General features: G+C 41.9%; 3 protein-coding genes across 4 annotated transcripts; 1 reads left to right on the top strand and 2 right to left on the bottom strand.

Annotated features, from left to right (window-relative positions):
- Window positions 1-244: 244 nt before the first annotated feature.
- Window positions 245-9,088, bottom strand: LOC128461383 (major histocompatibility complex class I-related gene protein-like). 2 transcript variants are annotated; one of them, XM_053446296.1, is made up of 9 exons: window positions 8,911-9,069; window positions 8,039-8,670; window positions 6,949-7,209; window positions 5,489-5,767; window positions 4,371-4,673; window positions 3,135-3,239; window positions 2,769-2,786; window positions 2,420-2,504; window positions 245-2,056 (listed from the first exon to the last, which is right to left on the bottom strand). In XM_053446296.1, the coding sequence occupies exons 3-8, from the start codon at window positions 7,091-7,093 to the stop codon at window positions 2,425-2,427; spliced, it is 930 nt and encodes a 309-aa protein (XP_053302271.1). In that variant the 5' UTR covers window positions 7,094-7,209; window positions 8,039-8,670; window positions 8,911-9,069; the 3' UTR covers window positions 245-2,056; window positions 2,420-2,424. The 2 variants fall into 2 exon arrangements, with proteins under 2 accessions (XP_053302271.1, XP_053302270.1); XM_053446295.1 differs by lacking the exon at window positions 8,039-8,670 and having other exon boundaries at window positions 8,911-9,088.
- A 1,231-nt stretch (window positions 9,089-10,319) lies between these two features.
- ints8 (integrator complex subunit 8) lies at window positions 10,320-18,149 on the top strand. The gene is made up of 28 exons (XM_053446238.1): window positions 10,320-10,459; window positions 11,169-11,307; window positions 11,489-11,663; window positions 11,757-11,897; window positions 12,172-12,243; window positions 12,388-12,439; window positions 12,532-12,711; window positions 12,862-12,969; window positions 13,061-13,213; window positions 13,311-13,411; window positions 13,512-13,653; window positions 13,785-13,855; window positions 13,970-14,145; window positions 14,256-14,386; window positions 14,500-14,610; window positions 14,715-14,919; window positions 15,077-15,198; window positions 15,308-15,492; window positions 15,581-15,614; window positions 15,693-15,752; window positions 15,884-15,945; window positions 16,022-16,140; window positions 16,469-16,572; window positions 16,709-16,759; window positions 16,883-16,956; window positions 17,043-17,107; window positions 17,258-17,301; window positions 17,385-18,149. The coding sequence occupies exons 2-28, from the start codon at window positions 11,175-11,177 to the stop codon at window positions 17,499-17,501; spliced, it is 2,988 nt and encodes a 995-aa protein (XP_053302213.1). The 5' UTR covers window positions 10,320-10,459; window positions 11,169-11,174; the 3' UTR covers window positions 17,502-18,149.
- LOC128461387 (G1/S-specific cyclin-E2) lies at window positions 17,539-21,777 on the bottom strand. The gene is made up of 11 exons (XM_053446302.1): window positions 20,767-21,777; window positions 20,601-20,658; window positions 20,457-20,507; window positions 20,066-20,187; window positions 19,840-19,975; window positions 19,579-19,725; window positions 19,363-19,458; window positions 19,148-19,282; window positions 18,819-18,930; window positions 18,329-18,483; window positions 17,539-18,119 (listed from the first exon to the last, which is right to left on the bottom strand). The coding sequence occupies exons 1-11, from the start codon at window positions 20,778-20,780 to the stop codon at window positions 18,051-18,053; spliced, it is 1,095 nt and encodes a 364-aa protein (XP_053302277.1). The 5' UTR covers window positions 20,781-21,777; the 3' UTR covers window positions 17,539-18,050.
- Window positions 21,778-22,865: the final 1,088 nt, after the last annotated feature.

Raw genomic sequence — 22,865 nt, 5'->3', positions numbered from 1 at the left:
GACAGCAGCTAATCAAATATGAGAATTTACTTCATAATAAAACCACCACAGTCATTTTCTTGTCATGTGTAAAATGTCTTTGTCATTTTCCTGTTGAGAGTCACAGGTTTGATCAAATAGCTTTTTCCTTGCTGCTCTTAAAGGTCAAATCCACATTAGTTTATTCTCTGGGACGATAATGAACATTTGAACTTTCACAGATGTGTTGAACTTTTCTACACGTTGAATCAAAAAGAGGCAGAAATCCCAGAGAACATCAGAGACTTTATTATAAACACAAGTACAAAAGGAATGAAACAGCAAAGCAGCTTAATTTAACATTTATTTATAAAAACAAGACACAAGTAGAGAAATTGAGCCTCAAACGTTCAGCTTCTACACTGTCAAAATGAAAACGTGAAAATGTGTTACTGCGATTTATAAATATAATCAACAGAGAATATTTAATGGATTTGTAAACATATTTGCTTCAACTAACTTTACTAATTTAAATTTGTAAAGTTGCTGAAGTTAAGTTGGCAAAACACAAAATGGTACGTTTGTGATATGACACGTCTCATGTCTCATCAGGGGAAACGTGACCTAACTTCTTAAAGGTGAGTGTTTAGGTTGAATACAGGACAGAAATTCTGGTTCTGTAGCTGCATGTTTAGGCGGCTGTGGCTCAGGAGGTAGACCGGATGGTCCACTAACCAGAGGAGCACAGGTTCGATTCCCAGATATTCCAGTCCGCATGACCAAGTGTCCATAAGCAAGACACAGAAAGCTAAAACTACCCCTGACAGCTTCGTGGACAATGTGTGTGATTGACATGTGACAGAACAAAGCACTGAGTGAGTGAATGTGACTGAGTGAGTACAGTAAAGTGTGTGAGTGGTCAACAGGACGATATGAATGTATTAAAATGTTCATATGGAGAACATCACTGCTCAGGCTGATCAATTTCACGTCTGCATGTGGAATAAACTGCTTGAATCCTCTGGAGCCTGACGAGCAGGGACACTAGAACTCACAGCTTTGAGAAAATGTGAAGTTTTTAAACTCACAAAAGATAAGTTCAGTAATTTTGCCCCATTCAAACCTTTTCACTTTTGCAGTGTAAATGTTAACAAGGTTAAAAATGAAAAGTCTCTTGTCCCTAAAAACTAACATTATAAATATTAACAGAACATTTCACATGAGATACTTAAAACATCACACAACCCTTTTATGATCTCCACTCAAATGAACTTTAAAGGTGAAGAACACAGCAAAGCATCAATACAATCAAACAAACAAAACGAGCAACTCTGGATTAATTAATTTCTTGTTCAGGCCAAATTAGAAATAAAATAAAATCAGAATATTTAACTGGAAAACAAAGTTGGTACTGATGCTCGTGTTGTGTGTCCGTGTATGACAACAACTCATTGTGTGTAATTTATAAAATTATTTGAATTCTATAAACATTGATTGTATCACTTGTCCAAATCACACCAGATTCAACGCCGCACCTCCTTGGGCCCTGAACAACACACAGGTCCAGTGTGAAGCTGATAAAATGAACGGTTCTCGAGATACGTGAGTCACATACGTTAAGATTTATGGAATCATGAGACAGATTATATTTCCAGACCCTAAAATGAGGACGCGTGGGTGTCTATATATGTATATTTATATTATTTACATGACTTTACATGGATGCCCCAACAAGAGGAATATGAAACTGTAATTAAGATGATCTTTAAATTAACTGCATGTGAACAGTGTTGTGATACTTTCATTGTTTATGAAAATGTGTTTTACTTCACTACAGGTTAAAAAAAGTTATAATCCTCATTTGATTTACCAATCTTTAAACAAACGTTTATCAGAGGGAAGTTTACATTTCTTACTTTTAAATAAAGATCAAATTTAATCGACCCGACCATTTATTTTTGTCATATTTGTCAGTTGTGTTGATGGATTTCAATCAATGTCTGACCCTGAATATCACTTTATGATTTGAGTGATGAATAATCAATGAGTTCCCAGCGTAAGGGGGAGACTGTGGTGACACTGCTTCTCTTCCATAAACCTGAAGAAAAAAAGAATCAAAATGAAATGTTCAGTTCCATAAAGGCACGTATTTTATGTATTTACAGTATTGAGACCCAATATTTCCATGATTCTCTCAGTGAAATTAAAGTTTACTCAGAAAAATACACTAATCTTGAATTGATACGCCCTAAATATTGGGTTTATTGACATTTTAATTGCTGATATTTTATTCAACATTTAATCTGTCTTATTAACGTGAAGGATTCTGATCTGTTTCTTGCTCTCAGCAGATTATTTTTTATTTTATTTCTAATTAAAACAGAGGTTTTACACATGATCACACATATGTTACTTTGCACTTAGTTTGAGTCAGTTTTGTTGAACAGATGAAGCAACTCACTGTGTTCAGGAGGACGTCTCACTTGGAGAATTAGAACCTCCATCACCTGATCTCAGCGGCTGTGAGGAACCTGGATCTTTTCCAGCTGTGAGGTCAGATACACATCGTTAGTCCATCCTCCTCTGAACAGACACTTTCATTACAAACCACCAACACTGCAGGGAACAGTCCTGAAAACTCTCTTCAGCACAAAATCAACATTATCTAATCTACAGAGGGTTTACTAGAGTCCTGCACTGGGTCAGGTTCCTGTGCTGAGACCCATATCCATTGAAATAAATATGGGCAGTATTGTAGACAAGGCCTGAGTGAACATTTGTGGCAGAAACGAAATATAAGCTTTACTTACCAGGTGAGGTACTTTGGGCTGAAATAAAAAGAAAATACAAATGATTTCAGTTATTACAGTTAAAACACAAACAGGATTGTGTCATGTTTTTCTCTCGTGGCGATCCTCCTCAAACGATCGACAACATTCTGTCACTTTTTATTGTTTGTGTGCTGGATGCTGTGTGCAGAGCTTTTTATAAACAGTCGATGGTTCAGAGGGAAGTTAGAAAACTTTGTGTGAACCCTGCAGCTCTTGAAACAGAAGTTGGTGTGTGAGGAACTGAAGTTTGTTTCATGAGGTTTGATCTGAACGAGCATTAATTAGAAAGTCTAAAATCAAAACACCAGAAAAATATTGGACAAAGCTTCTGTGTTGGTCTCTCACCTTTCTTCCTCCTGTACACGATGAGTCCAATGACAGCGCTGACGACAGCGAGAGCGACCACTGCAGTGATGATGATCATGATGGTGGTCACGCTGATGGGCTTCTCTGTTGAGTGAATAAAAAAACACAACCTGAACAGATGAAGCAGGTTGGACGACAAGAATCTCCCTGAACCACAATCCTGTCCTGAGACACAACAAACACACACAGACACTAAACGTGTGAGTTTGTCCTGCTGTTGTTTCTACTTTCAGTTTTCATCTGTACATAATGACTGTATCTGTGCTTATTCACGCTGGTTTGTCTTTAACTTTACTTCCACTAACTAAATCATTTCATGGACTCATCTTCTACAACAGAGCAGCAGTCGAGTCTTAACAGTGACTAGAATGTTCACATGATGAAATCATAGACTAATGGAAATAAACACAGACGACACGTCTCCACTTCCTCCCACTTTCCAGAAATGAAGCTAAAATATCCCGGATACGAATCTTGAACATTTGGACTCTGTGCAGTAGTGAACGGAGGAAAGGAGCCATGGTGATGAGGTCTCGCCCACACACATGTTCTATCAATCACGAGCTGTCAATCACGAACTGTCAATCATGACATTTCACCCTGTTTTTATAGCACCAATCAGTGACCGAGAAGCTTTGGCTTCACTTTAAGCAGCCGTCATGTCGTCCATCTTTATTTACAGTCAATGGTTGAAATGGTTATAAACTGCCTGAAGAAATGAATCTAAATGTCTGTTGTTACTCGAGGTAAAGAACAAGAGATTTGTTTTTTTTTCTGCTTCATTAATTCTGTAGAATAAAAGTTTTCATATCAAACATCCAGCCTGATCCCAGTATGTCTGTGAAAGGCTCACATCTGACCAGTGATAAACCAGTCTGGCTCTAGTTGAGACATGCAGAAACACTTCATGGAATAAAATCATACAAGTCAATTTAAACATTTATAAATGTGTAAATCTAATTAATCAATGATAATAATAATAGTAATATAATCCTCAGACACTGTTGCTGACACATTAAAACTTAATTTATCAGGGTCACATGATGGTGAAGGGGGGGGGGGGGCACGTGCACTGGTTTAACACTGATCTAAATGTATTTATATACATTGATGAAAGAAAACTTCTCCTGCTACACATCAGCCAACATGACCTGCAGGACTGTTACTGTAGATGAAATGTGTGTTTCCCAGCGTCATCACTGGTTCCAGTCTCACCTCTGTTGGATTCGACTGAGTCTTTGTCCAGTTTGGTGACGATGTCCTCCTTCACACCAGAGATCTGGAACACACACTCGTACCTCCTCCAGTCTTCAGGGGAGATGGATGAAACCTTCAGGTCAGTGCTCATCTGGAAGGTTCCGTCATGGTTGGGGAGAACCTCTCCCTGGTACACGTCCTCATGAAGCTCCTCCCCTTCTCTCCTCCAGAACAACACAGCACTGTCAGGGTAGAAACCTGTAGCGTGGCAGCTGACTGGAGAGGAGGGAGACTTCTGGAGGAGAGAAATCCTGGGAAGCTCTGGGGAGGATAAAGAAATACAGTTTCTGGGTTATTATAATGTATTGCACACTAATAATATCATTCCTGTTTGATTCCATTTATGTTGCATTAGTCATGTCTGTTAATATACGAGACAAGTGAACAAACTGTGAGATGTGAGTGAGAGACAGAGGCTGAAGTGATGCAAAGACACTGAGGTGGACGATATGACCTAAAAGTAATATCACACAATTTATTGACAGGTCTTATATCATAGTATTTATGAAGTAAACTTCCTGTAGTGGACAGATCCTGATCACTTCTGATTAATGTTGGTATTTTGTGTTAAAGTGCAAAGTGAGTGCAGGTCGGTCGGGCAGTGAGGAGGGAGGACGCTCCGGCTGGGTCTCAATTCAGGGACGGCTTCCTTCAGAGGACCCGGTCGAATCCATTCATCAGTGACTCCAAGTGAACTGATATCGTGTTCAAAGAAACATAAACATACTTTGTGCGGCTACTGTGACCTTTTGACCTTGGTCCACCAAAATGTATTCAGGTAATTTGTGAGTCAACGTGAATGTTTGTACCAAATTTGAGGAAATTCCCTTAAAGCATTCTGGAGATATCGTGTTTAGAGCATTAGGACGGACGGATGACATGCGAGCAGGATACCTGTGGCCACTAGGTGTCGCCAGAGAGGAGGCATGAAAAGAGCAGTGAGAGAGAGAGAGAGAGAGCGATGATAACAGACAGGGAGCAGACTGAGTCCAGCAGGTGTTTTTGTATTTGCTCTCGTTCGCTGCCACAGAGAAAGAAAGTGGAACATTCAGTTGATGGAGGTTCTGTGATGTCACCTGTTCTCAGCAGAGAGCTCCTCCCGTGCTGCAGGAACATCTTCAGATAGGAAGGTAACTCCTGGAGGAGGTAATTCTTTTTAAATGTGAGATGAACTTTATCCTGATCCCACTCCAGTTTGGTGATGAAACTCTTTGGTGTTGGTGCGATCCACGTCTCTGTCTCCAAGTCCATTGATATGAAGTCTTCTCCATCATAACCATACTGATCATAACCTTTAACTTCTCCAGTCTCATTGTCCCATTCACATCCGACCATCCGCTGGTAAATGTGAACACCTGAGAGAGAGAGATCTGAGCTGTTATTATCACATCTTCACCACACACAGACACACAAACATACACACACAGAGACAGAGAGACACACAGAGAGACACACACATACACACACACTTCTGTAGCATCAAACTAGAACCTCCCTCAGTCGAGTACAAACCTCCAGACAGACAGACAGACACACAGAGACATACACATAGACACACGCACATAGACACACACACACTCATACACACACACACACACACACACACACACACACAAGCACACACTGTCTGTCTCTCCTGGATCGGCCCCTGATTTGCTCATGAGTTTCATGAGTTCTTCTCTGACCCACAACACATCCTTCCACTGAGTTTACTGAACAACTCATTCTGTGGTGTTTGTGTTTTGTGTTTATAGTTTGTTGGGGTGTCTTCTCCTGCCTTTCGTTGTTTTCCCTGTGTGTTGTGTGTGGCAGGGGGCGTGGCTGGCTGGTGACTGCAGCAGGACGATGCACACCTGCCTCCAATATACCTAATCATCCCTGCAATATAGGTAAGCCTGGATTATTCCGTCTTCTACGGTAGCTAGTCGCAGCCTGAACGCTCCACTTTCGCTTCACCTGGATTTATGCTAACCATTATTCTGCTCTTCACTCCAGAACGCCAGTGTGCCTCCCTGCTCGAGAATTTTACTTGATAAAAAAAGTCTGATCATTTCAAAATCGATTGATCACATGTTTGATTAATTAGTTAATATTTGGGATCAAATCTAATGAATAAATATTTCTGTGTGTTTGTTTAAATGTGAGTGTGATTGTGTGTTTGTGAGTGTGCTTGCGTTTGTGTTATTGTGTGTGTGTGGTCTTGATTGTGTGTGAGTGTGATTGTGTGTGTGTGTGTGAGATTGTATGTGTGTGTTTGTATATGTGTGCAAGTGTGTGTGTGCGCATGCGTTTATGTTTGATTGTGGGCGTGTTTGATTGTGTGTGTTTATGAGTGTTAGTGTGATTGTGTGTGACTCTGATTGTGTGTGTGTTGTTGTTGTGGTGTGTGTGTGTTAATGTGAGTGTGCATGGGATTGTGTTTTGGTGTGTAAGTGTTATTGTGTGTGTTTGTGTGTTTGTTTGAGTGTGCATTTGATTGTGAGTGTGTGTATGTGTGAATGTTGTGTTATTATTAGAGAGTGAAATGTAAACCAACCTTCAGTTTGGTTGAAGCGTTCCTTTAAGATTTCAATTTCGTTTTTGTAGAACTTCTGTGCATCCAAACCAATCTGAGTCTGCCTCTCCCAGTACTTTGAATCAGTTGCCTTGAACATCCAGTCCTGTTTGGGTTCTGCCTTCATTGTGTTGCTGTCATAGTATTCGATCTGAACGTCATCAACCAAACTAACACCCACAAACTCTGGAAGGTTTGGGACTTGAGACGACGTAGTGAGGAAATACTTCAGAGAGTGAATCCCTGCAAGAAAAAGTTCAAGTCATGACTTTAGTTTTCAGATTGTTTTATAAATCACTCAGAGTCAAGAAGACATGAAGCAGATTCAACACAACTTCAGCTGTTGTGAGGGAAACAAACACAAAAACACAATAATAGATAAAATGTCTGCTCCAGAGTCCAGACTCTCTTTACTTTGAATATTCTGCTACGTCTAAAAAATGGATTCAATCTAACATCTCAAGTGTTTAATATTAGAAAATAATATTTTCTACTGCAGAGTATTTAATGTGAAGTGAAAACTACTTAAATTTCCAGTTACTCCTAAAGTCTTTAAATATTTGGTTTCTCTCTCTTTATATATCAATATATATTTATCCAAATATACACATATACATTTATACTGGACCCAGTTAACAAAGCAAAGTGGAACATTGTTACAGAAGGACTTTTTTGAATGTATAGACTCAGAAAATATTTGACAACAACAACAAAATTACAATATTGTTCATGAGGTTGTCAACAACATTTCTGGTTCAGATCCATCGACTAAAATTACTTCATCTGTTTGTTTGGCTCTGATTCCTAAGATATCAAAGTCAAATACTTATGACAAAGACAACTAATTGAGACTTGATGTTTATATGTTAACCATATGCTTCATTATAAATAACTATGAATCTAATAATGTGTCCAAACATAACTTGAATTCAGAAAATAAATGTATGCTTTTTAATTACATTTTTTAAATGTAAAGATAAATGCACATCTTCTTTGTTTAATCTGTAAAAATACACTTGGTGCATGTGTGTAAACATAAAGGCTGAAACCTTCATCTCTGTGACAGACTCACATCAAGCAGTCCAGCTTCAGTGCAGATGTTATCACATTAGAAAGTATTAACAGACATCTGTCAGTTATTCATCATGGAGGCAGCCTCGTCCTGATTCTTTGTCTCCCTGCTTCTTTTCACTGACATCATTTACATTAGAGATGAATTTGTGTTTTGTGTTAGTAACAATGTGTGTTGATTGTATTGGAGGAGGAGGTCACATTGATAACAGATCATTAATTAGTAATATCTCAAGTCAGTGACGTCACTCACGGTCTTTATCAGCCTACATGATGTTGAACATTGTAACAACTAAACAGGAAGCTGTTTGTGCTCAGCAGCTTCCTGTTAATATGGAAACAGCGTCACCTACTGACTACAATAACAAACCGAAACCTGAGTCGTCTCCTTATTTGTCAGTTTACACAGTTTAAATCATAGAACGATTAAAACTATGTTAAATATATATGTTTACATATAGAACAGTTCATAATGTGCACAAGACAAGAAACTCTTTGTTTTGTCGCTGAGTTGAAACGTGGCTTCGTGTTTCACTGGTTCTTGATTCATCGGAGTCTGTTGAACACTTTCACTTCAGAATTGCTGCGTCATTTCGTCCAGAACCAGTTCGGCCAGTGTGGATCTTAATGGTTCTGACCAGAGTAAGAAATCAAATAACGGTCAGGATCCAAAGAAAGAAAAGTCCCTGTTCAGTTGATCTTTTCAGAAATAGAATATAATCTTTTCTTCTTACATGAGATCGATGACATTAACTCAAACATTACAATAGAGCTCAAATCATTTTAGTGTCTTTTAAAACCATGGAGCATTTTTCCTTCCACTTCAAACAGACCAGCACAATCAAATAAAGTAGAAACGTGACTTTAACTCACGAGCCGTCGCGCTGTGTGCTCCTGTCAGTAGAAGCAGGGAAAGAACAGTGAACATGGTGAGCGGTGGTGTGTTCCTCTTTACTGGACTGAAGGTAGATGAGCTCCTGTCTTTACATAGAGAGACGGACTGAGGAGAAAAGAGACGAAAACAAGTGGAGACGAGGACAAACTGTGAGGCGGGGACATCCTCTGAGCCAATGGGAATTTAGAATCAGCTTCTACGTCACTTAAAACCGGGTGAAACTCATCTAGTGAGGTTGTAGAAGCAGACGTGAAAGTAAAAATCTGCTCCTGACGATGTGTTTTTGTAGAATAAAAACCATAGAGAGCTAAATATACCAATTTGTGGTGTCTACATTTTGTCTAAATAGTTGTGTTTTATTCCTATAGTACCACGTGTGCTGCTTTGTGTGTATGGGGTTTCTTGGTTCCTCTGCTCTTCCATCTGTCCCAGTTCGCCCCCCTCCCCCACTAGATGTATACTAACTGTGTTTAATTTAATAACATAGGACACGTAGGTCCTGATCAATTTGTATATGACATCTAGAGTCAGACTCGATCCATGCCCCCTCTGAAGCTATTGTCTACTCTTGCAAAAAAAGTGTATTAATATATAGTTATAGACACAATATGTTTAATCTAAGGTTAATTGCTAGTAACACATTATATAAACATCATTATTTTGTTAGTTTTAATAATAATATCATTTATTTTATTCTAGGAAACTCTAAATATAAATTTAACCTTTTCTTAAATTTTAAAAGGTCTTTTTTAGTTTTATTTGGGGGTTTTCATGAAATTAAAACAGAATTAAACTAAACTAAACTAAATCTATTAAATCAGTACATTATAAAGTTTATTATTTATTTCTAGTCACTTCATGGTTCCTCTGCTCTTCCATCTGTCCCAGTTCGCCCCCCTCCCCCACTAGATTTATAATGACTGTTTAATTTAGAAACCTAGGACACGTTAATCCTGATCAATTTGTATATGACAGCTAGAGTCAGACTCGATCCATGTCCCCTTCTGAAGCTACTGTCTACTCTTGCAAAAAAGTGTATTAATATATAGTTATATGCACAATATGTTTAATCTAAGGTTAATTGCTCGTAACACATTATATAAACATCATTATTTTGTTAGTTTTAATAATAATATCATTGTTTTTTTCTAGGAAACTGTAAATATAAATATAACCCTTTTTACTTTAATTTGTTCAGTAGTTTTATTTTGGTGTAAAACGATCCTTCATGAATTTAAAACAGAGTTAAACTAAACTCTAAGTTCTTAAATCTATTAAATCAGAACATTATAAAGTATATTATTTATTTCTAGTCACTCGGGTATAAATCTCCCGCGGAGCCTCCATGGCGTCTCCCTGGCGACACAGCGGAAGCGGAAGTGGAAGTGCGGCGCGGCGATGTCGACGCGCCGGATGAACTATGTGAGAACACACGGTCCCTGTCTCCGCGGCCGCTCTTGGTTTTAACTCTTCCTCCTCTCGGTCCGTCTCTTGTTTCCTCCTCTTGCTCGTTCCGGGCCCGTCGAGGTAAGACGAACCGTCCCCGTGCGCGCGGGCCCGGCTGCGGAGAGTTCAGCTAGCTAGCCGCTTCATTAGCCTCACAGTGCTAGCTTCAGGCGTGCTCGATTTGCTCACAGCTGCAGCCGGAACCCACCTGCCACCTTTGTATTTACCCAACCACAAGTGAAAGCCCCGCCCAGTCGGGACAACACATGAATGATATCGAAGCTCCCCAAGCCCTCGCGTGAAATCATCAATGAAAACACAGCTAGCGATTGTTATGAACTTTCCTTTGGTGTTTATAAAGTAAAAGTCTGTCTTATAAACCACTAAATAAGATGGTTTGATTAGAATAATACAACATTTCCAGTATACTTTCATTCAAATGGTTAGAATCATAACTGATAGGTGATCTACTGCAGTTACTCACTGTGTATACATGTGTAATAACGTGAGTCTTTGTTGTTGTTCTTTTTACTTCCGGTGTGCAGGAGTTTAATCACACTAACTATTCTAACCAGGACTAGCCGAGTGAAACTAGCTGTCAGATAAGAGTTATTTAAATGTGTAAATGTATTGTGTGAATATTCAAACAAAGAGAGCTTGTGCTTGTTGATAGTGTGATCTGTAGGTTCCTTTAAGGTTTTTACTTGTTCTAATCTATATTAATAAATAGATCATAGATGGATGATCAAACTGTCAAACTAGTTTTCACGTGTGTCTCGATGTCCTCCAGGGGAGGATGAGTGCTGAGGCAGCAGACCGGGTGGCGGCTGTGGCCACTGGTCGGCCCGGCACGCCTCTTCAGACTTCATGGTTTGAGTTCCTCCTGGACGTGAACCTGCTGGAGCACCACCTGCAGAAGTCGAACCCAGGTCAGCTCCAACTCACCTCTGTTATTATGTCGCTTCGGCCATTTCTCATCACTCTGCAAAATACCATGTCAACGAAATATCAAGGAAAGATGTCTACTTGAGGATATACGTAAAAGAATATTACAATGAAGTCTCCAGAAAATACAGCAAAAACTAACTTTGGTGGCGTCTCTTTCCTCAGACCCGATACCAGTGCAGCTGATCGTCCAGTTCCTGGAGCAGGCGTCCAAGCCGTCGGTGAACGAGCAGAACCTGGTTCAGCCTCCAGCAGACAACCGCAGGAACCGCACCCTGAAGCTGCTGGCCCTGAAGGTGGCTGCGCACATGAAGTGGGATCTGGAAGTTCTCGAGAAAGGGTGAGTTAAAAACTCGTTTTTTGTTTTTAATTCCACTCATCTCTGTTCCTTCAGAGGAATTCCTTCCTGTCACTGATACACCTTTTCCTGCAGTTTGACCATTCCAGTGTTGAACATGTTGCTGAACGAGCTCCTGTGCGTGAGCAAAGTGCCTCCAGGGGTGAAGCATGTGGACCTGGACCTCTCCACTCTGCCTCCCACCACCGCCATGGCTGTCATCATCTACAACCGCTGGTCAGTGAGCAGTCAACAAACTGGGAGCAGATGAAATGTTTCAGCTAATGAATTTTTAACCTAGAATTCTAATGATCTATTTACAGTCGTGTTGAGAATTCAGTCAAAGATATAAAGTTCAGTTGTGATTTAAATGTATTTGTAGATTTCTGTACAAATAATCAACATCTTGAAACATGATGCATGCAAAAATTTGAGTGTGAAATGTGCAGAAAATGAATTTAGATCAGCCAAGTGTTTCTCATGTCCAGTTTTTCTTGTACCTTTTTCAAAGGGCCATCAGAACCATCGTGTCGAGCAGCTTCCCAGAGAAACAGACCAAACCAGGACCTCATCAGATGAACATGTGAGTTCTTTATACATCAAACAAACTCAGCTGTACAAATGGCACCATCCAGGTTCAGTTACTGTATAGATAATGTATAGATTGAATTAAATGTTGTAAACCACCTCAAGACACAAGGGACCTTATCCTTCTGCTCTGTCGTAGGTTAAGCATCGTGCAGCAGGAGAAAGAAATGACAGAAAACATCCTGACGGTGGTGAGTTAACCTTTGATGTTGTAAAGGTTTGGATGAACAACATTTCGTGGTGTCGATGGAGTCTCACGTCTTTTCTTGTCTTACGCCCTCAGCTGAAAGAACAGGCTACCGACTCAATCAGGGTCCTGGAAGGAGCTCTGCAGCTGAAGAAGGATTTCTACGTCCACACCATGAGGACTCTGGACCTGTTGGCTGCTGATGCTGCTGCCAACGGAGAGACGGAGTCCTCGACCGCGGGGCTTTGCATCAGCGCTGATGAGCTGCACTGTCAGGTTGGAGGACGACTCACTTGCTGGGATACGTTTTAGATTAAAGTTGCATTAACGAATATACGTCAGAGTTTTTAGAATAAACGTGAAGGATTCCTGAACTCAGACTTGAACCCTCTTCCACGTGGGTGTAACTTGTATTTGTTGTTTCAGGTGCACTATGATTTGGGAGGTATTTTCTTCCAGCAAGGCTGCACAGACCAGCCGGCGTTTGAGAAAGCCAGGGATCACTTCAGACAGACAAAGGAACTGTTGAAGAAGGTAGATTTACCTGAATTCATTCTGACATTCATGTCCTATCATAGAGAATCCGTAGATCTCAGTTATTCCTGTATATATTGTTATTATTCAGCTGGACTCGACTGTTCACGTGCACCTGGATGAGAAGCGTCTGGCCGGTTACTGGAACGCCTGCAGCGCGTTGACTGGAGACTGTGACCCCGCTGACTCCCACACCACAGCCTACGACCACATCAACAGCCTGATCCGGGCGCACAACCACCAGGTCCGGACACACACACACACACACGTGTCATATCCTATGTTAAGCTTATGAGGAGAACTGTTTACAATGTGTAGTATTTCCTCTTCCACCCTCACAGGCCGTCATCGAATCCTTCATCAAAGACAACGTGAGTCGCAGTTTACCAAACAACTTCAGACGCTCTGTCCTCAGGGAGCTGATGTACAACGTCCAACAGGGGTGAGACCACACCGCTCCCACACTCCCAGTCAGGCCAGGCCATGAGCTCATTCTGCTGATCAACACGTTTACATGTCAAACCTCCTCCACCACTGTGCAGGGAAACAGGACTGGAGGAGGTTTGCCACAAGCTGTGTGTCTGTAACGCCGTCCGAGACGCTCTGGAAGGAGAAGTGCTCAGCGTCCGTTTCCAGCAGCTTCTCCTCAGACCCACTAAACGAATAGTGGACTTCATGTTAGAGGTAATCAACTTCTACAATCCTTAAATACAGCAAAACCTTGTTTTACCGTTCTTATTCCATTTGTATCAATGAAGCATTGTGAAAAGCATGTTTTTAAAACTGAAAACTGTTGCACATTTGTCGGCCTGCAGGTTTGCACACGTTCGCTGGAAAAGGAACGTCCATCGGAGACGTCCAGAAGAAACATGGCCATCTTCATGAAGTGAGTGACGCACAGAACAAATCCTTTTACTTTCCAAGAATCTGCCTGAGGGATGATTTTTAATGATAACCTTGACCTGGCTGACTCCTGAATTAAACCCGTCCCGTTGTGCAGGACTCTGTGTGAAAGCCTGGAGGATCTGTCTCTGGTGTTTGTGGTGTCGTCTCATAAGCTCTTCATGGAGCTGCTGCGGGAGGAGGAGAGGAAGGTCCTGGTGGAGCAGATGAAGAAGAGGTCGGCCACGATCAACCTCAGTGCCAAACCTCTGCCTTCCTTCTACGACATCCCAGGTGCAGGGCTGGATTCTTCTTCTGCACATTATTCATTTCTGCTGATTGTTGTGTTTCTGCATCAACAACGTGTCTTTAGCTTTGGGATTTATTTTGTTTCGGTTCACCAGCTTCAGCCAGTGTGAGCATCGGGCAGCTGGAGCAGCAGCTCATCCTCTCGCTGGAGCCGCGCAGGATCAGACAGATTCTCATCGAACTCCACGGAATGGCTGAACGACCCTTCTGGAGGGTCAACAGTAAGGTCAGAGGCTCAAGAGAAGATACTGGAAGGACACTTTATAGAAGTATTATTAAGAGAAATGTGAGGAATATCTAAATTGACAAAGTAACACTGCTTTCTGTATGTGTGCACAGTGGGAGGTTCCTCCAGACTACATCAATGTGATCCTCAGTATCAAAGACAACCTGACCAAGGACCTCGTGTACATCCTCATGGCCAAAGGACTCCACTGCATTTCAATAAGGGTGAGATTATACGATCAGAGCTCAGAATTGTAAGTAATTGACTTGAAATCTCTTTTAAAAGCACAAACTTTAATCTCTTGAATCGTGTTTTCCTGGTGTCTCAGGACTTTGCCCACGCACGGCAGTTCTTCTCCGCCTGCCTGGAGCTGGTGACCGAGTTCTCCCCGAAGCTGAGGCAGGTGATGCTGAACGAGATGCTGCTGCTGGAGGTCCGAGCGCACGAGACGATGGCGGCCGAGGGCAGCAAGGAGCGGCCCTCCTCGGACCTGGTCAGCCGGGTCAGAGGTTACCTGGAGATGAGGATTCACGGTGAGAGGATGTTTCTGTGCAGAAATGAGACGAGACACTTTTGGATGTTCTCTTTAACTCTTGGTGTCGTTTGTTATCTTTTCACATTTCACTCACCAACCTGAACCGGTGTTATTTTTCCGATTCACTAACTGATGGATAATGTTTTTATCTCCAGACCTGCCTCTGCGTCAGGTGGTGGGGGAGGAGTGCGTCGCCTTCATGTTGAACTGGAGGGAGAACGACTACCTGACTCTGCAGGTGCCATCGTCTCTGGTCATGAACAACCCATACATCAAGGTAAGAGAAGTTTCTAACCCTAACCCCCCCTCCTGTGGGTTTAAACAAAGATGGAGCTTGGAGGCTGAATAAATACGATACAGAATCTCTATTATTTATTTGTATTTAGCTCGGTCAGCTCCTGGCGTCGACATGCAAAGAGCTGCCGGGTCCCAAAGAGAGTCGGCGCACTGCCAAGGAGCTGTGGGACGTGGTGGTTCAGATCTGCAGCATGTCCGTCCAGCACAAGAGGAACAACGACGGCCGAGTGGGCCTCATCAAACAGAGGGAGTCGTCCATGGGCATCTTACCCAGGTACACACGTGCTCACTGGTTCCCACAGGTTTAAAGGGTTTAAATGGTTTCTACTTTTGCTTGATTCTGGTTTGTTTTCATTGTTTAGGAGCAAATTCACCACTTTCATCAAGAAACTTCGAGTGAGTATTAAAATAAGTCGAGCTTGAACAGTGGAGATATTAATGACGCACAGGTAACCAGTTTAACTTCTCTTACAGGAGCCACTGGTGTTGACGACCCTCATTTCCCTGTTTGTGAAGCTCCACAGTATCGTGCGGGTATGTGGCTAATGTGCTGAAGTGACCTTACAGTGAATCTAAAACCCCCTGGTGGTGTTAGGTGGTGGTGCACCTGTAACTCCAGTCTGCACACACTCACTCATCTGTTGAACCGTTTTCTTCCACTTCAGGATGATATTGTGAATGAAGTGACGGCCGAACACCTCTCCATCTGGCCGTCTTCTATTCTAAAGTAAGAATCAGCATTTTCTACACAAGCTAGTCCTCACTGATTGAATCCACTAACTGTGTTGATGTGTGTTGAGCAGCGTCCAGGCCGTGGACGTGGAAGCTGTGGCTGTGACGGTCAAAGAGCTGGTGTCCTACGCTCTCACCCTGAACCCCAACAACCAATCATGGCTCATCACGCAGGCCGACATCTACTTTGGTGAGAGGAACCGGCCACGGCACACAAGGGACTGCAGGGGCCAGATGTGTAAATGATATGGATAACCCATATGTCAGAAATATAACTGGTTAAAACACCAATTTCCCTAATGGTTTGGTTGTTTTGTTAGAATTAGATACAAAAGTAATGAGAGGTGTATGCACGGTAACTTTTAGAAATGTTTTTTTACTTTCTGCTGTGAGTGACACAACTTTCTGTAGCAAACCATAAAGACCTGGAAGATGAAATGACCCCGACGGCTCAGGAAACCTGTTTGAAAACTCATCTTTCAGTTTGAGTAACGGCTTCCGTCCTTTTGTCTCTGCAGTGACCAACCAATACTCTGCTGCTCTGAACCTCTACCTCCAGGCCGGAGCCGTGGCCTCGGACTTCTTCACCAAAGCCGTTCCCCCTGATGTTTACACCGAACAGGTAAAACACGACTTCTACAACTCGACACAAAGAAGTGATCGACCGCTTTTTAACACCAAGGAAGTTGAATTATAAAAGACGACCAGCTAAACGTGTGGTTCAGTGCCTGTTTGAACATGGTTGTTGTTCTTCGCAGGTTCTGAAGAGGATGATCAAGTGCTGCTCGATGATGAACTGCCACACACAGGTAGGAACCAGACCCTAACTCAGGTCACAGTCGTTATCTGTTCTTCTCCAGTGTGTAGCTCAGTGAATCTGTCTTGTTGTCCCTGATTAAACAGTATTAATTAATGTTTTGTCTCATTCTCAGGTTGCCGTCCTCTGCCAGTTCCTGAGAGAAGTCGACTACATGACGGCGTTCAAAGCTCTTCAAGAACAGAACAGGTTCGACCCAACGCCACGCACGTCACCAGCTTAAAAAAACAACTGGTCCTAACATCTGGAATTCTTCTTTTCTCATCTCGCCACAGTCACGACGCCATGGATTCTTTCTACGACTACATCTGGGACGTCACCATCCTGGAATATCTCACACGTATCCTCTGGGTTATTGATGTTTGATCCATGAGGGAGAAAACTGCACCAGTCGTCTCCAGACATGTTGTTAACCTTGTCTTTGATATTCACTCTCACTGCTGCATATTATTCACAGTTTACCGTGATTCTTCCCTTAACGTGCGTTCAGACATTCACCACAAACGGGGCGAGTCCGAGAAGAGACAGATCGCGGTAAGTCCGATACTGACATGGTTAGTTAACTGGTGATGTACCCGAGGTTTCCTGAGCCCCCCCCCCTCTCTCTCTCTCCTCAGATAAAGGCGATCGGACAGACGGAGCTGAACACCAGTAACCCAGAGGAGGTGCTGCAGCTGGCGGCTCAGAAGAGGAAGAAGAGATTCCTGCAGGCGATGGCCAAACTGTATTTCTAGCAGACGTGAACAAACCACTGTCAGACATTCGGGATCGGGGGGGGGTGTATTTTTTTTATTTTGTGGTAGAAAATAAACTTATAAATAAATACAGCTCATTTGTAATCTTTTGAAAAAATAACAGTTCATGACGATTAAATGCCCTGAGTCAGCTTTTCCTTTGAGACTTTCAAAGACTCGACTGTTTAACAGAATTTAATGTTTAAAAACTCAACCTGAAGTTTTGGCGATGAACATATTTAATATGCTACAAAAATTTGACAATTGCACACTCAGTTTAAAATGTCACTTAGAAATGACAACTTACAGCAAAAACTATTTTCTGAATCAAAGCATCAAACATCGGTGCTAAAAAGACAAACAGCTTCGATACGATTCTGTTTAAAGCTTTGTCCGGGAGGAAACACCAGAATTAAAAATCCCATCAGGTCTCTGATTCCTGTAGACAGTCTTTTTTCCTGCACTGGTTGTGATGGGAGGCGTCTCCAGAGAACAGGACTCAGTGTTCGTTTCCCCTTTGTTCAATTCAGTGTCTCCTCCTGCAGCAGCTCACTGTTTCTCTGTGCTGCTCGGAGGAGTGAGGAACTCCCCGATCACTTCTTTATTACTGGCGTCATCCTGTAATAAAAAGGTTGAAGGAGCAAACAAGTGGTTTCAGTAAATCATTGGCATTAATATGTTTGACAACAATATGTTGTCTGTCTGTTTCTAATACGATACCTCAAGAATGCCTTTGGGGAATTTATGAAACTTAGAAATGTTCACTTGGACTCGAGGATGAACTGATTATGAACCTTTCTTGAACTATCAGAAGAAAGAATTCTCACCAGCATGGTCAAGTAGTCTGTGTGTGTCTGGATGTTGTGTCTCTCTTCTTTCATGCTGGCAAAATCCTCTGGTGTGGCTCGGCCCAACCGACCCACCGACTCCACGAAGGGAGCCATCCAGTTCAGGCAGGGCTGGAGGACGTCTCTCGACAGACCTGAGCTCCGAGAGAAAAACAACAATCTAAATTACAGTATTTGTATAGCACCAAATAATATCGACCATTATTTCAATGCACTTAATATGGTAAATCGCACAAAATTACATAAATTGTTGCTGCTCCACTGGCACCATTAATTCAGGTATAAATGAGAAAAAGCTAAATTAGTAGAAATATTTACCACACATTTCATTTAACCTGTACCTAAAAGTTTACGTTTTTTGATAAAACTTAAATACTAATAAATCAAAGTTCTCTTCATACAGTCACTGATCAAATTCAATGCTCCAACACTACGTTTTCTTATGAATGTAATTTATCCCAAATCTCACCTGAGACCTTTTCAACTGTTTCCTGCTGAAGGAAATGACACAGGACTGAAGCAGCCAACACTCGGTACTGGAAGTCCAGAGAGTTCATACTGAGGATGCAGAGATCTAACAGCTGGAAGAGACATGAGAAGTGAATCAGAGTTTAATACCAGTCTTTCATTTGCTGAAAGCTCAGGAGCTGGAAATGAAACAGGAGTTAGGAAAAACTCTTTGTGGAGCTTTAAACGTTTGGTTCCTCTGAGAGAATTGTTGACTAGACTCTTGATTCAGTTTGGAAGCTGAGGTTTGTGTCAGTGCTTAAAAAGGTTCGATCCCACGTGAGCACCCACCCGAGTCATCTGGACGTAGAGGTCTCGGGGAAACTGTGGCTCCAGCAGGTCGGAGTTGGCGTTCATCGAAGCCAGCTGGAAATAAAGCTTCAGCCACGACACGGCTGTTTCCGGGCAGAGGTTCCAACGCAACGCCTGGAAACATAGAGAAAAACATAATTAAAGCTCTAATATTGATGATTCTTTTTTTTTTTTAATGGTCACAATTGTCTTACCTTCAAAACGAGTAACTCCATTTGAAGAATCTCTTCATCATGGTAAGTCCATGCAGTGATATGAACCATCTGTGAGAGTTTTGGAGGACAAGCTTCCTGCAGGGGAATAACTTAAATTATTATTCAATATATACGACAACAAGTGACTCAAACAACACTGTTCTGATTGGTTTACACATTTTAAACAGTTGTGCCAGACTCCCTCTTCTTCTTTACCTCCATCTTTGATGCTATGAATAGACATGTGATCCCAATGAGCTGCAGCATGTTCTTTTCCACGTTGTTCTGGGTCAACATGAAGCGGTCGAAGTAGTCCTGAGCCAGGTAGAACGTCTGCCGGTGAAGCGTGTACGCCCCACTCACCTGCAGACACCAGTGGAGACAATGGAATATGATCAACTGGTTGGATGTGGAGTTTTATACATTTTTCACTGTGCATTTAAGAAACAGTGACCGTTAGAAGATTTCTCCACTTGCCTCGATCAACCAGTCGAGGAGGATGGATCTCATTCTGGGTTTAAGCGTGGGGTGTTTCTGCGTGAAGCCCTCACTGTGTTTGTAGCTCTGCTCCTTTCCAACCATCTTCACCCACACATCCTCAGAAGAGCCCCATCTGCAACACCAAGAGAAAAAAAACCTCTTCACCGACCGGTCCTCACTGCAGAACTCCAGCCAACACGGACCAATCACACATGAGGGTCACCCTAGAGGAGGCAGAGGGGACGGCCGAGCCAAGGAGACGTTCTTGTCAAAGTCGATCCGAGCTCCCCTCACAGTCTCAATAACAACATGGGGCCTGGTGACGCCTTTAAGAATCAGCTGGTTCTGAAACGGAAAAAGAAAATTCACAGTTTTTGTTTATTTTTTATTATCAATTGTGGATTTTGAATTTGAAATATTTGTTAAGCTCCTTCTGGTGCTAATGCTCGTTTTCTAAAGGGCTGTGACTCTTTTCTATTCAAGGACTTTCTGAAGTTGCTTATTTTACTTTTTAAAAGTTTTCAAAGCACACAGGTTTATTCATTTTATTCTATTGTGTTCCCTTGAACTGACTTGTCGATACTAGTGCAACTGGCTAGTTGTTGTGTAGTTACCTTCTCACACTGCAGCTTCAACAAGGGCTGAACCTTTTTCCTGTTGATTTGCTGCAAACGAAAAGTAAACATCAGCAAAATGCTCATCTGTACAATCATTAAATTAAAGTCATGTGATGTAATTTGTGATTTTTGGACTCTTACCTTTGAAACTATGCTTTTCTGCCCTGGAGCATTTTCAGATATTTTCTGCAGGCGACCACTGTAGAGAGGAAACTGGACTTGTGATGGAGCCTCATACTTTAAAAAGTCCAACATAAAGTAGAGTGACCATAATAATGAATGAAGCTACAAGGAGAGTGATGATTACCTTTGTCTTGTCATGGCTGCTTTTACCTGTTAAAAAGAAAAAACAAATCATTTTGAAAGTTTAGTGTTTCTTAACAAGAGAAGCAGGAAGTTTCCACTGAAATGAAAATGGCCGATTTGAACCAGCAGCTGCAGCTGTTTGTGAAAAAACACGTACTGTAACTCAAGCCTGGTGAAAACCACAGACGCACCTGCAGCCGCTCACTAATATCATCATGAAACCACAACAGATCTAGTTCACACTCACCGATGTGAGGAATCTAATAATAAAACCCTGCAGCTGAAGTCTCCACCAGAGAGCTCCGTCCAAAGTCTCACCTCGTTATAAGAGTTGTTTAAATAACTTTTAAAGCTAAAACTGTTCTCCAGTTACTTTACAGAACGAGTTACTTCTTCTGTTCCAAATCAGAAACTTGTTATAGTCCCAAAGTCGAGGCTGAGAACTCAGGGTGACTGGGATTTAACCATCAGGACTGTGAGGCTCTAAAAGTCTTTACCTGAGGGGATTCCACGTACAGCTCTTCACCTGTTTAACTCATTTCTCAAAACATACATACTTAATATACTTAAATGACAGATTTTAAACTAATTAAACAGAATTTATTCCCACCCCTAACTTTGTCAGAAAAAGTTCTATAGAAATAAAGTTTTATTTTCATTATCTTATCGGAAAGCGCCTAGATATCAGAGAAGCAAGTTTGGTAAAACTCTTTACTTCAGCCATTAACAATTCATAACATTATTTCTTATAACTTAATTTTCTTTTGAAATGCTCCCATGTTACTTAAATGTTTGTATCTGTATTGTGTGTTAAGCACTTTGAGCTCCATTTCTTGCATGAAATAAATAAAGTCCATTATTATTATTATTATCTATCTGTGTGTATTTGGTGCAGTTTGGTTGAAGGAGACTTCGAGGCCTTGATGGAGGATCGAGTGACTTTCTACCTGATAACTCTCTTTACTGTCTCCTTGTTCCATGAGACCAACGAGTGAGGACAAAGCCAGAGGAAGCTGCTGCCTGTCCTCTGCACACAAAGACACAGGGAGGACATTTTGTCTCGAGCACCACACAGAGAATGGATCGAACCCCACATCGAGCAGCAGCTTGGTGGGGACCAGGGATCGATCAGCAGCTCGAACAGTCTCTTTACACACGATGCACAGGTTCACTGGTGTGTTTCAACCAGGAGGAGACTCCACAGCTTCAGCTCCATGAAGCCTGGTTCCCTGGTTCCTGCTGAGAACCTGACTTTAACTAGCACCAGTGCAAGGTTACTATGAAGCAGCTTTAGCTCATGTTAGCAGCTAATAGCAGCTAATGTTCCCAGCTAGCTAACTCCAGCTAACTTCAGCTAACTCCTGAAAACAAACGACGTCCCTCCTTCCTCTCCATCCCAGTGACCAGCACGAAGCCAGTGCGTCCCACCAGCGAACACACGAGGTTCGAACTGGGTTCAGAAGATGTTACAGGTGAACAAGTGAGTTTAAAAACAAAAGACGACATGACAACAGCAGCTCACCTCCTCTGTTCACCGGGAATCGAACCTGTACCGTTGCCGCTGGCGCCAATAGCTGCGTTGCACCACTGCGCATGTGTACGAACCCTGTCCCCGTTTAAAGGTTTCCACTGGAAACACTTTTAAATTCAACATAAAATCCTCTGTGCACTTGTTTCCATGATGAATTCAGTTTTATATGAATAGTCTTTATTTTTTAACATCTTTATTAATTCGACCCCGGTGATGAAATAACATCTCGTGAGTTCCTGAAGCTGGAAACAGTTTGATCAGCTTTTTATTTGTATGTTTCAGTTTTGACACAGGTTGTTGTTGTTGTTGTGATGAAAATGTTTATAAATAATATAAATCTTTCACGGGCTTTAATTTTTTTGTTCCCGGGAAAAGGCGACCGTGGGCGGAGCCGCAGAACGGGGCAGCCAATAGGAGAGAGAGTTGAGTTGAGCGCGTGCTCCAGCAGCTGCATGTAAACAAAGCAGAGAGAGAGGGGGAGAGAGAGAGAGAGAGAGAGAGAGAATGAGAGAGAGAGAGAGAGAGAGAGAGAGAGAGAGAGAGAGAGAGAGAGAGAGAGAAATAGAGAG

This window comes from Pleuronectes platessa, chromosome 18 (genome assembly GCF_947347685.1).
Source record: "Pleuronectes platessa chromosome 18, fPlePla1.1, whole genome shotgun sequence".
Classification (NCBI taxonomy): Eukaryota; Metazoa; Chordata; class Actinopteri; order Pleuronectiformes; family Pleuronectidae; genus Pleuronectes; species Pleuronectes platessa.
This window is presented reverse-complemented; position numbering and strand designations above follow the sequence as displayed.

What these genes read in the sequence shown, in the direction of transcription:
- LOC128461383 (XM_053446295.1), bottom strand. Translation starts at nt 8,965, where the DNA reads ATGTTCACTGTTCTTTCCCTGCTTCTACTGACAGGAGCACACAGCGCG. An exon ending in AGCACACAGCGCGACGGCTC is followed by an intron (nt 7,210 to 8,910) that starts GTGAGTTAAAGT and finishes TTTTTCTTGCAG; the next exon opens with GGATTCACTCTCTGAAGTAT. An exon ending in CTCAGTCGAATCCAACAGAG is followed by an intron (nt 3,240 to 4,370) that starts GTGAGACTGGAA and finishes TTCACTCAACAG; the next exon opens with AGAAGCCCATCAGCGTGACC.
- LOC128461387 (XM_053446302.1), bottom strand. An exon ending in TCATAGCATCAAAGATGGAG is followed by an intron (nt 19,459 to 19,578) that starts GTAAAGAAGAAG and finishes ATTCCCCTGCAG; the next exon opens with GAAGCTTGTCCTCCAAAACT. An exon ending in CAGACTACTTGACCATGCTG is followed by an intron (nt 18,120 to 18,328) that starts GTGAGAATTCTT and finishes TTTTTATTACAG; the next exon opens with GATGACGCCAGTAATAAAGA.
- ints8 (XM_053446238.1), top strand. Translation starts at nt 11,175, where the DNA reads ATGAGTGCTGAGGCAGCAGACCGGGTGGCGGCTGTGGCCACTGGTCGG. An exon ending in TCTGGAGGGTCAACAGTAAG is followed by an intron (nt 14,387 to 14,499) that starts GTCAGAGGCTCA and finishes ATGTGTGCACAG; the next exon opens with TGGGAGGTTCCTCCAGACTA. An exon ending in CCGAGAAGAGACAGATCGCG is followed by an intron (nt 17,302 to 17,384) that starts GTAAGTCCGATA and finishes CTCTCTCCTCAG; the next exon opens with ATAAAGGCGATCGGACAGAC.